We start from the raw sequence: 12,945 nt of genomic DNA, 5'->3' as shown, positions 1-12,945 counted from the left end.
AGACCATCCTGGCTAACATGGTGAAACCCCATCTCTACTAAAAATAAAAAAATTAGCCAGGTGTGGTGGCGGACGCCTGTAGTCCCAGCCACTCAGGAGGCTGAGGCAGGAGAATGGCATGAACCCAGGAGGCAGAGCTTGCAGTGAGCCGAGATCGCGCCACTGCACTCCAGCCTGGGTGACAGAGCGAGACTCTGTCTCAAAAAAAAAAAAAAAAAAAAAGTTGCATCTGGGTAAGAAGAGCAAGCTTTCTGACATTTTAATGTACCCTATTCCCACTCCCCCTTTCCCCAGCTCCACAACAGCCTCAGCCGCACAATCATGCTGACATCCAGCAGCCGAGCAGCCACTGTAGGGCTCAGAAGGGGATTGGAGCTCCTCCACAGCTTCTTTACCAGAGAATTGCCATTTGGCCTTTTTCGTAGTTCCATGTAAGTCCTGACTCCTAGGTGTTGTCTTTATTTGATGTGACTAAGAGGTTACCCAGTGTGAACAACCTTTTCCCTGGGTGCATTTGTCAAAAAAAAATCAACAGCAATTGTTGAACATCTCAACTTCCTAAGGTGGCTGTAACAGTTGGAACAAACAAACTGACCAAAAGACTTAGAAGGAAAAGCTGGGAATGAGATGTCTATAGGACATTTTGAAAATTTTCGACCTATTCCTAAGAATGCAGAAGGCCACACACATGTGTAGGGCTGTGCGCATGCCCAGAAGAGACCTGAGAATTCCCCAGCTCTTTCTTTTGTCTGACCTTAAGTGTCTGCATAAGCAGAGAGGACAGAGGCAGAAGGAGGGAGAGAGGGAGGGAGGGGAGGGAAGGTAGGAAGGGGAGAAAGAGGAAGAAAGAGAAAGGAAAGAAAGGCAGAAGAAGGGAGGGGAGGGAAGGTAGGAAGGGGAGAAAGAGGAAGAAAGAGAAAGGAAAGAAAGGCAGGTAGAAGGAGGGAGGGGAGGGAAGGGAGGGAAGGAAGGGAGGGAAGGGAAGGAAGGAAGGGAGGGAGGGAGAGAAGGGAGGGAGGGAAAGAAAAAGAAAAGAGATTGAGAGAGAAAAAAGAAAGAAGAAAGAAAAAGAAATACAAAAGGAAAGAAAGTTTATAAAATAGAACCAAGTAGAAATTTTAGAGTTGCAAAGTACAAAAATGCAAATGAAAGATTTACCTGAGAAGTTTAAAAAATGTTTGAACTGGTAAAAGAAGGAATCAGCGAATTAGAAGTCATTTGAGATTATCCAGTCTGAGGAACAGAATAAAAAAAAAAAAGCAAAGAAAAATGATCAGTGCTTCAGACACCCGTCAGACACCATCAAACATACCAACATACATGTAATAGGAGTCCTAGAATAGATAAGTGAGAGAGAGGGAAGGGGATAAAAAATATATTGGAAGAAATAGTGGCCAAAACCTTTCCCACTTTGAGGAAAAACATTAAAGTGAATCCAAGAAGCTCAACGAACTCTAAGTAGGAAAGACTCAAAGAGTCCACCTCAAGACACACCAGCCACTAAGAAAATAATTTTAAATGTATAGTAAAAAATGACAAGGAAGCGGAAATGTTACACTAGAAAATACATAAGAAAAGAGAAGGAAGTAATGAAAAATAGGGGAGAAATAAAAGGCAAGAGGCATAGGAAACCAACAGTAAAATGGTAGATAAATCCTGCCTTATCAGTAATTTCATTAAATGCAAATGAATTGAATACTCCAATCAGAAGGTAGAGATTGGCAAATTGATTTTTTTAAAAATCATGATCCGGCCGGGCGCGGTGGCTCACGCTTGTAATCTCAGCACTTTGGGAGGCCGAGGCGGGCGGATCACAAGGTCAGGAAATCGAGACCACGGTGAAACCCCGTCACTACTAAAAATACAAAAAATTAGCCGGGCGTGGTGGCGGGCGCCTGTAGTCCCAGCTACTCGGAGAGGCTGAGGCAGGAGAATGGCGTGAACCTGGGAGGTGGAGCTTGCAGTGAGCCGAGATTGTGCCACTGCACTCCAGCCTGGGCGATAGAGCGAGACTCCGTCTCAAAAAAAAAAAAAAAAAAAAAAAAATCATGATCCAACTATATGCTATCTGCAAAAAACACACTTCATTTTATTTTTATTTTTATTATTTAGAGACAGAGTCTTGCTCTGTTGCCTAGGTTGGAGTCTAGTGGTGTAATGATAGCTCACTGCAGCCTCGAACTTCTGGTTTCAAGTAATCTTCCCACCTTAGCCACCCAAGTAGCTGGAACTATAGGCGCCTGCTACCATACTTGGCTAATTTAAAACAATTTTTTTAGAGATAGGGCCTGGCTTACTTCAAAACTTGCCTGGCTAATTCCACTTCACATGACAATCTCCAGTTCCATCCATGTTGTTGGAAGTGACAGGATCTCACTCTTGATGGCTGAACAGTACTCCATTGTGTATAAGCAATATATTTTCTTTATCCATTCATCTGCTGAAGGACACTTACGTCGCTTCCAAATCTTGGCTATTGCAAACAAGGCTGCGGTAAACATGGGAGTGCAGATATCTCTCCAAAAAAATATTTTTTTCTTTTTAGAGATAGGATTGTACTGTGTTACCCAAGCTGGTCTTGAACTCCTGGCCTCAGGCACTCCTCCTGCCTCAGTCTCCCCTAAGTAGCTGGGATTACAGGCATCAGCCAATGCACCTGGCAAAACACACTTTAGATTCAAAAACACAAATAGATTGAAAGTAAAATGATGGAAAAAGATATACCACGCAAATAGTAACTCAAAGAGAACTGGAGCGGCTATACTAATATCAGACAACATAGGCTTTAAGAAAAAAATTGTTTCTACAGACAAAGAAGGACTTTTTTTTTTTTTTTTTTTTTGCCAGGTGAGTGCAGTGGGCAATCTCCGTTATGCAAGTCCGCCTCCGTTCAGCCTTTCCTGCCTCAGCCTTCCGAGTAGTGGGATACGGCTAATTTTTTGTATTTTTTTTAGTAGAGACGGGGTTTCACCGTGGTCTCGATCTCCCGACCTCGTGATCCGCCTGCCTCGGCCTCCCAAAGTGCTGGGATTACAAGCGTGAGCCACCGCGCCCGGCCGGACTTTTTTTTTAATAGTTCCAACTTTTATTTTAGATTCTGGAGGTGCATGTACAGGTTTGTTACATGGGTCCTGAGGTTGGGGTACAGATCCCATTACCCAAGTAGTACGCATAGTACCCAATAGTCAGCTTTCCAATCCTTGCTCCCCTCCCTCCTTTCTCCCTCTTGTAGTCTTTAGTGTCTCTTGTTGCTATTTTTGTGTCCATGTGTATCTAATGTTTGGCTCCCACTTATGAGACTGTGCAATATTTGGTTTTCTGTTCCTGCGTTATTTCACTTAGGATAATGGCCTCCAGCAGCTTCCATGTTACTGCAAAGGACTTGATTTCATTCTTTTTTATGGCTGCATAGTATTCCATGGTATATATGTACTATATTTTCTTTATCCAATCCACTGTTGATGGGCACCTAGGTTGATTCCATGTCTTTGCTATTGTGAATAGCACTGTGATAAACATACAGGTGCATGTGTCTTTCTGGTAGAACGAATTGTTTTCTTTGGGATATATACCCAGTAATGGGAGGCTACGTTGAATGGTAGCTCTTTTTGTTTGTTTGTTTGTTTGTTTGTTTTGGTGGAGTCTCGCTCTGTCACCCAGGCTAGAGTGCAGTGGTGTGATCTGTGCTCACTGCAACCTCCGCCTCCTGGGTTTAAGCAATTCTCCTGCCTCAGCCTCCCAAGTAGCTGGGACTACAGGTGTGTGTTGCCACGCCCAGCTAATTTTTGTATTTTTAGCAGAGACAGGGTTTCACCATGTTGGCTAGGCTGGTCTTGAATTCCTGACCTCAGGTGATCCACCTGCCTCAGCCTCCCAAAGTACTGGGATTACAGGCGTGAGCCACCATGCCCAGTTGCTCTGTTTTAAATTCTTTGAGAAATCTCCAAACTTCTTTCCACAGTGGCTCAACCAATTTACATTCCTGCTGGCAGTGTATAAGCATTCTCTTTTTTTCCTTAGCCTCTTCAGCATGTTATTTTTTGACTTTTTAATAATAGCTATTCTGACTGTGAGATGATATCTTGTGGTTTTGATTTGCATTTCTCTGATGATTAGTGATGATGCACATTTTTTCATATGTTTCTTGGCCACTTGTATGTCAAGGACATTTTATATTGATAAAAGGGTCAGTCCATTAGGAAAATATGACAATTATAAACATATGTACCTAGCAATACTATCTAAAGATACATGACATAAAAACTGAGATAATTGAAGGAAGAAACAGACAATTTAACTACAATAGTCGGAACCCTCAAAACTCCATTTCAATAATAGCTAGAGCAACTAGGCAGAAGATCAACAAGAAAATAGAAAACACTATAAACCAACTAGACTTGACAAATATCTACAAGGCACTCCATCCAACAGCAGCAAAATACACATCCTTCTCAAGTGCATGTGGAACATTCTCTGGGGTAGATCACATGCTAGGCCATAAAACAAGTCTCAGTAAATTTAAAAGAATTGAAATTATACTACATATGTTCTCTGACCATGTTGGAATAAAATCAGAAATCAGTAACAAATTTTGTTAATTTCTGTATTAATGAAGAAATATACAAGTAGAGAGGTTGGACTAATAATAATTCTTTTAAAACTTCCCACAGGGGAAAGCCCAGGACCAGATTGTAAGCCAGATGGTAAGGAATTAACACCAATATTTCATAGAGTCTCCTAAAAAATAGAAGAGAAGAAAATACTCCTCAATTGAGAAGAGTGTCCTCAATTTTATGAGGTCACTCTTAATACCCTGATACCAAAACCAGACAAAGATGTCACAAGAAAAGCAAATAGCAGACCAATAATCTCTGGGGAATACAAATGGAAAAAATCTTCAACAAAATACTAGTAAACCAAACCCAGCAACATAGAAAAAGGATTATACATTATGACTAAGTGGGACTTATCCTAAGATTACAAAGTTTGGAATAACGCATGTTCTCTTATAAGTGGAAGCTAGGCTGAGCACGGTGGCTCACTCCTATAATCTCAGCACTTTTAGGAGGCCAAGGTGGGCAGATCAAATGAGGCCAGGAGTTTGAGTCCAGCCTGGGCAACATGGTTAAATCTCGTCTCTATTAAAAATACAAGAATTAGCCAGGCATGGTGGTGCATGCCTGTAATCCCAGCTGCTCTGATGGCTGAGGCACAAGAATCGCTTGAACCTGAGAGGAGGAGGTTGCAGTGAGCAAAGATTGCACAACTGCTCTCTGTCCTAGGTAACAGAGCAAGATCTGTCTCAAAAAAAATTTAAAAGTGGGAGCTAAACATTGGGTACACATGGACATAAAGATGGGAAGAAGCCAGGCGCGGTGGCTCACACCTGTAATCCCAGCACTTTGGGAGGCCGAGGCGGGCGGATCATGAGGTCAGGAGATAGAGACCATCCTGGCTAATGTGGTGAAACCCCATCTCTGCTAAAAATACAAAAAATTAGCTGGGCGTGGTGGCGGGCGTCTGTAATCCCAGCTACTCAGGAGGCTGAAGCAGGGGAATCACTTGAACCCGGAAGGTGGAGGTTGCAGTGAGCCGAGATTGCGCCACTGTACTCCAGCCTGGTTGACAGAGACTCTGTCTAAAGAAAAAAAAAAAAAAAAAAAAAAAAAGATGGGAACAGCAGACACTGGGGACTACTAGAGCCAGGAGAGAAGGAGGAGAGCAAAGATTGAAAACTACCTATTGGATACTGTGCTCGCTACCTGGGTGACAGGTTCAACCATACCCCAGACCTCAGCATCACCCAATGTATCTTTGTAACAAATTTGCACATGTACCCCTGATTCTAAAATAAACATTGAGAAGGGGGGAAAGAATGCAAGGTTTGTTTAACATACAAAATTTACTTAATATAATACACCACTTTAATAGAAAAAAAAGGACTAAAAGCACATGATCATTTCAATATACACTGAAAAAGCATTTGGCAATACACAACACTCTTTCTTGGAAAAAACCTCTCAACAAACTGGAAATAAATTACTTCCTCAACATGATAAAGAGCATCTTTGGAAAAACCCACAGCCTACATCATATTAATGGTGATGTGAAAGCTCCAGTTGGGAGCTTCTTCCCAATATCAGGCACAAAACAAGTATATTTATTCTTGTCACTGCAACATTGTATTAAATGTTCTAGACAGAGCAATTAGACAAAAGGAAGGAAAGAAGAATGCGCATTCAGATTGGAAAGGGAGAAGTATGATGATCTCTCTTTGCAGACGACAAGATACCATATAGAAAAAGTCCTAAGAAATCCACTAACGCTGTTAGAACTAATAAAGAGTTTAGCAAGATTGCAAGACACAAGATCAATATACAAAACTCAATGGTATTTCTACATATTACAAACAATTTAAAGTGAAGAAAACAATTCCATTTATATCACCAAAAAGAATGAAATACTTAGGAATAAATTTAACAAAAGTTCATTTCTACACCAAATACTACAAAACATCTCTGAAAGAAATTAAAGAACACCTAAATAAATGGAAAGACGTCGCATGTTTATGGATTGGGAGGTAATTATTGTTAAGATGAAAACAGGCCCCAAATTGATCTACAGATTGAACACAATCCTGTTCAAGAATCTCAGCCTTCTTTGCAGAAATTGACAAGCTGGGCCGGGTGTGGTGGCTCACACCTGTAATCCCAGCACTTTGGGTGGCCAAAACAGGTGGATTACTTGAGGTCAGGAATTCAAGACCAGCTTGGTCAACGTGGTAAAACCCCGTCTCTACTAAAAATACAAAATTAGCCAGGCATGGTGGTGCATGCCTGTAATCTCAGCTATTTGGGAGGCTGAGGCAGGAGGTGGAGGTTGCAGTGAGCCAAGATCATGCCACTGCACTCCAACCTCAGCAACAAGAGCAAAACTCTGTCTCAAAAAAACAAACAAACAAAAAAAAAAAAGAGAAAGAAATTGACAAGCTAAGCTGACGCTAAAATCCATATTGAAGTACAAAGGATCAAAGAAATCTGGAGAAAGAAGAACAAAGTTGGAAGATGTGCACTTCCTGATTTCAAAATTTATTACAAAGCTATATTAATCAAATCTGTGTAGTTTGTAGACAGACATACAGATAAATGTAGATAGACATACAGATCAAGAGAATAGAACTGAGAGTCAAAAATAAACCCTTGCATCTATGGTGAATTGATTTTCGACAAGGAGGCCAAGACAATTTGATGAGGGAAAGAATAGTCTTTTTTACAAATGGTGTTAGGACAACTGGATATCCACATGCAAAGGAATAAAGTGATATGCCTTTCTCACACCATATACAAAAATTAGCTCAGAATGAGTCAAAGACTTAAGAGTTGAAACTACAAAACTCTTAGTAGAAAATATAGGTGAAAATCCCCATGATTGAAAAATATCTAGTATTTGATAGCACAACAGGGTGACTGCAGTCAGCAATAATTTGTTGTACCTTTAAAAATAACCGAGGAAGTACAGTTGGAATGTTCATAACAGAGATGATGAATGCTTGAGGTGATGGAAACCCCATCTACCCTCCTGTGATTATTATTGTATGCCTGTATGAAAACATCTCGTATACCTCATAAATATGCTAATTATGTACCCATAAGTTTTTTTAAAATCCTCATGACCTTGGATTACACAATGATATCTTAGATATGATATAAAAAGAGAGGCAACAAAAGAAAAAAACTACACTTCAAAATTAAAACGTTTTGCTTCAAAGGACACCAGCAAGAAAGTAAAAACCCACAGAATGGGAGAAAAATATTTGCAAATCATGTATCTGACAAGGACTAGTATAGGCTATATAAAGAACTACAACTACTCAGTTGGCCGGGCGCGCGCGGTGGCTCATACCTATAATCCCAGCATTTAGGGAGGCAAGGCGAGAGGATCACTAGAGGCCGGAAGTTCAAGACCAGCCTGTGCAACACAGACTCCCGGCTCAAATTTTTTATAAAAAGTGATATAGGAATGAAAAGTACCAGCTGAACTAGGAAAGGGGAAGTTGATAGTAAGGAGGGACTATCAGGGGCAGGAGGATACTGGGTAGTGGTGGTTTAATTCATTGTTTTAATTGTGGTGATGGCTGCATGGTTGTACACATAGGTCAAAACTTAACGCGTACACTTTAAATGTGTGGTTTATTGTATGCCAGTTATAACGCAATATAGCTGTTAAACACACACACAATAAAGTTGAAAAACCAGCAGGCATTCCCTGATTAATCAGTATTCTGGGGAGGTAAGGGGCTCACAGGAACGCAAAGGAAATTCAGGCTGTAAATCCAGTTGGACGCCCCGCTGCCCCATCCCCTCCATCAGGGACCGCCCGACCCCTCTCCCACCTCCCTCCCCAGGCCTCCCCCAGGACTCCAGTCCGGAAGATGCGAGGAGGTTAGCGGGGCCCGACCACTCCTTGGCTTCCCAGGGGTGAGCCTCGCGAGTTAGGAGTTGGGTAGAGAGTCAGCCCGGGGCCCGGCATCCGCTTTTTCGTTGAAGCAACGACTTTGGCCGGATGACTCCCCAGGGTCGGCATCAGCGTGGGACTGGGAACAGGTTAAGGGAAATAGAAGAGAACCTGAGACGACTGCTCTCCTCCAATCCTAATTGACTGAGCCAATGAGAGCCAAAGAGGTCACATGCTCAACTGGGCGGGGAGCGGGCTTCCACCTGCGGCATCTTTCGCAGAGGAGGGAGATAAGTGGGGCGGAAAATGGGAGAAAGGGAGGGCCCGCCACGCTCTGGCTGGACACGGCCTTAATCGTCCCGTTCACTCGACATTTTTGGTTCTACGTCGACCCCAAGAAACCGAAACCGTAGGGCCTAGGGCGGGTGGAACGAGAGGGAACTACATTTCCCAGCAGGCTGCGGAAACGGGACTCCGGCCACTACTTCCGGCGTGTATAGCGACGCTGGCGTCCGGTGTGCAGGTGGCCACATGGATCCCGGTAGCCGGTGGCGGAACCTGCCCAGCGGGCCTAGCCTAAAGCACTTGACTGATCCCTCTTATGGAATCCCGCGGGAACAGCAAAAGACAGCGTTGCAGGAGCTGACGCGGGCGCATGTGGAGTCCTTTAACTACGCTGTGCACGAGGGTCTCGGCCTCGCGGTGCAGGTGAGCGCGGCGTCCGCTGGCGCCCTTGCCGCGGCGAGGCCAATCCCAGGGAGATGGCTGGGAGGTCACAGTATGACCCCAAATGCATGTGCTCCTTGATCCTGACAGGCTCGGTGGGTAAGCGGGAGAGCACAACATGTTAAGCAGGACACGGAACTGGGCTTCGTGTGACTTGTAGTCGAGGCGTCTTAAGAGATGTATTCGTGATTCTGGAGTGAAAAGTGATTGTGAACCGTACTTTGGACAGTTTCGGGGTGCTGTGAGAGCGAGGAAGTGGCTTATCTGGAGTGTGCTTCACAGTGCACACGGCTATATATCACTTGAAGACTTAACTCTCCAAAACGTACCTCAAAAGATTCCGAACTTATTTGTAGGTACAGTGTAATGTTCAAGGTTATCCTTCAGTTTCCTTCTCTTAGAGCTTTAAAGAGAGAAACTACTCGTCATTTGTTATGAATTAAGCAGGTGCTGAGGAAGGTATAAATGAGTCATAAAAGCAAGATTGAATCGAAAAGTGTAATTGCATTATTAGCGTAGAGTAATGATAGCAGAATTCAAGTGAGTATGGTGGGGAAAAGTTTCGTTTAGTAAGCATCCCCAGTGTCTCCAGGCACGAGGCTCAGAGGATGTGGAGGAGACAGTCCCGTGTACGAGACAGTTCATGCATTTAAGTGCTTCCTGTCGTGTTTGGGGGTTGAAGGGGTGAAGATATGAAAGCAGTTCGTGCCAATATTCTTGAGAACTGCTCTGCCAAGGAATTATGTGGGCTACTGTGGGAGCATATGGGCGGCGCAACTAATCAAGGAGTTTCAGAAGGCGCAGGATTAGATGAGTTCAAGAGGGTGAGAAACGTGCATTTCGTCCAGGGGAAGAGTAGAGCAGAGTCACATGCTTAGGGGACCCTACCTGTGGTTTTGTTGGGTAAGATTTGTGTTGTGAGAGATAGGGATAGAGATAATGTGGAGAGCTTTGATTGCCAGTCTGATTCTTGAACTCTATTCGGCAAATAATATGGGAGCCATGAAGATTTATTGTTTAGAAAGACTAGAGTGGTGGGGGTTATTTGTATTGTGCCTGCATTCTTACAGTATCATGTCTGTGAGAAAAATACCTAATTAAAAGTTAATCGAGCTGGGTGCAGTGGCTCACACCTGTAATCCCAGGACTTTGGTAGGCCAAGGCAGAAGGATGACTTGAGCCCAGGATTTCAAGACCAGCTTGGATAACATAGTGAAACCCCACCTCTACAAAAATTTAAAAATTAGTGGGGCGTGGTGGTGCGCACCCAAGTAGCTGGTCTCAGCTACTTGGGAGGCTGAGGTGGGAGGATAAGTTGAGCCCAGGAATTTGAGGCTGCAATGAGCTATGATTGTGCCACTGCACTCCATCCTCGGTAACAGAGTGAGACCTGTCTTTTTAAAAAAAAAAAAAAAAAATCAAATTGAGAAATTTTAGAAAAGCACTAATTAATTTAAAAATAAGCCAGTCGGCTGGGTGTTGTGGCTCTTGACTGTAATCCCAGCACTTTGGGAGGTCAAGGCGGGTAGATCACTTGAGGTCAGGAGTTCCAGACCAGCCTGGCCAACCTGGTGAAACCCCATCTCTACTAAAAAATACAAAAATTAGCCGGGCGTGGTGGCACATGTCTGTAATCCCAGCTACTCAGGAGGCTGAGGCACGAGAATCGCTTGAACCCGGGAGGCAGAGGTTGCAGTGAGCCACGATTGCACCACTGCATTACAGCCTGGGTGACAGAGTGAGACTCTCCCCAAAAAATAAATAAATAAATAAATAAACCAATTATATGTTAACATTTTTAAGAAAAATATTTTCCAAAGCAAAAAAGTTAGACGAATTGCATTATTAAAAATCTTTTTAATGTCTGGCTTAATGAAAAGACAACTGGATTCTCATGTCTGCATTCAGTCCCTTGTGATAATTGTTTTGGTTGAAGTAGATGAAGAAAATTTGGCCCTGCGTAGAAAATGATGCCACAACTTAGCTAGGACTATAATAATATAGTATTTGAAAATGTTCTGTAAAACACAGTAACATAAATGACTAATATTTATAAAGCCAAGGGAAAAAATAGTTACCATATTTTTTACTTACAAAACATAATTTTGCCCAGTTTCTTTGGAGTGAATTCCTCTTTTCTGTGAGTCAGAATTTATGTGTCTGTCTTTTCAAAATCTTTTCAAAATACAATTGATTTTTATTCCTTGGGGATTCTATATTTGCAAATTCACCTACTCACTAAAATTTACTTCTACTCCAAAAGCACCATGCCCAGAAGCAGCGAAAACGTTGAGTTGCTTAGTGTCCATTTTCCCAGCTGAGATCTAACAAGGTGATGCTCGGCCTTCTTGTTTTAAGTTCTTAAACTATAAACAGAGGTTGTCTTCACTATTTAGTTCCATGTTTTGTGCTTTTTGTTGGTGATTTTGCTGTTTAAAATGTCCCCCAAGCAAAGTATGAAAGTATTAAAGTTCTGTATAAAGTTCCTAAGCACAAGAAGGCTGTGCTGTGCCTTTTGGGGAAAATATTAATACATGCCTTTAACATAGGCTTTGTTCAAGCATGAGTTAGGGACTCAATAATATATATTAAATAAGCTGTCCTTAAACTGAAACCCACGTAATGCAAGGTTGTGTATTGATCAGTGGATGAAATCTTAGGCTTTGTTCAGGCATGAGTTACGGACTCAATAATATGTATTAAATAAGCTGTCCTTAAACAGAAACACATATAATGCAAGACTGTATATCGATCAGTTGATGAAATGTGACCAGAGGCTCGCAGGAAGCTAACCACGTATTTACCCTAGGAGCAGTGGTTCGGTATTGGCTAATTCAGTGTTTATGGCAACTGTATAGAACATAACTATTATGAATAACAACAGTTCACTGTATTTCTTTCTAGATAGTGCAGCTGTGTCTTGAGAAAGCAAATCTTCTAATCTCTCTTTTTTTAACTCCATTTTTTTTTTTTTTTTTTTGAGACAGGATCTCACTTTGTCACCTAGGCAGGAATGCAGTGGCACGGTTATAGCTCAGTGCAGCCTCGACCTTCCAGGCTCAAGTGATCCTCCCACCTCAACCTCTCAAGTAGCTGGGACCACAGGCGCGCACCACTATGCCCGGCTAGTTTTTTTATTTTTATTTTTTGTAGAGACGGGGTCTCCCTATGTGGCCCAGGCTCGTCTCAAACTCCTGGGCTCAAGTAGTCCTCCTCCCTCAGTCTCCCAAATATTGGGATTACAGGTGTGAGCCACTGCATCTGGCTTTTATTTTTAAATAAAATATGAATTTCTAAAATAATACCAGCTTTAGATAAAATTTTAAAATTTATAAAAGTTCAGTTAACTCACATGAGGATGGAGAACCCCCTTGGTATTCTTTCTTGGTTCCATTTTTTCATTTTCATTATTTTAAGACTAAGGCTAGGAGGTTGCTTGTAATTAATATATAGGAGAGCTTGGTGATGCCCCTTCCTCAGAACAGCAAAGCTTCGCCCACAGAATGGTACAAAGAAGTAACTTCTGTGGAAGGGGATGGCCTGGCCACCATCTTTTCCTTTGCATGGCTCTGGCTTCAGTATGACGTTGCCATCGTACATTAAGCATCTAGTCTTAAATCCTAAAGGATGTTTCCATATTCTTGTTATATTAGCAGTAGTCCCATTTGTCTTGCTATGCACATAGACAAGTTAAGAATACACAAGGCTCTTGGTTCAGAGAACAGGAATTTTGTTCTGTTCACAGCTGTATCCCTAGAGCCTGCT

General features: G+C 42.4%; 2 protein-coding genes across 2 annotated transcripts in view; both read left to right on the top strand.

The window, feature by feature from the left end:
* The window catches only part of TTL (tubulin tyrosine ligase), a 53,558-nt gene extending 45,304 nt beyond the window's left edge, over positions 1-8,254 (top strand). The window contains exon 7 of the mRNA XM_032176519.2: positions 4,671-8,254. Coding sequence (XP_032032410.1) covers positions 4,671-4,695 — 25 coding nt within the window. The 3' untranslated portion in view covers positions 4,696-8,254. The remainder of the gene's footprint in view (positions 1-4,670) is intronic.
* A 409-nt stretch (positions 8,255-8,663) lies between these two features.
* POLR1B (RNA polymerase I subunit B) overlaps positions 8,664-12,945 on the top strand; it is a 35,144-nt gene continuing 30,862 nt past the window's right edge. Inside the window, exons 1-2 of the mRNA XM_058428407.1 lie at positions 8,664-8,681; positions 8,978-9,162. Of these exons, the coding sequence (XP_058284390.1) occupies positions 8,986-9,162 (177 nt within the window). The 5' untranslated portion in view covers positions 8,664-8,681; positions 8,978-8,985. The remainder of the gene's footprint in view (positions 8,682-8,977; positions 9,163-12,945) is intronic.

This window comes from Hylobates moloch, unplaced genomic scaffold (assembly GCF_009828535.3).
Source record: "Hylobates moloch isolate HMO894 unplaced genomic scaffold, HMol_V3 SCAFFOLD_15, whole genome shotgun sequence".
Classification (NCBI taxonomy): domain Eukaryota; kingdom Metazoa; phylum Chordata; class Mammalia; order Primates; family Hylobatidae; genus Hylobates; species Hylobates moloch.
The sequence above is the reverse complement of the archived record's forward strand: the minus strand, read 5'-3'. Positions and strand labels throughout refer to the sequence as shown.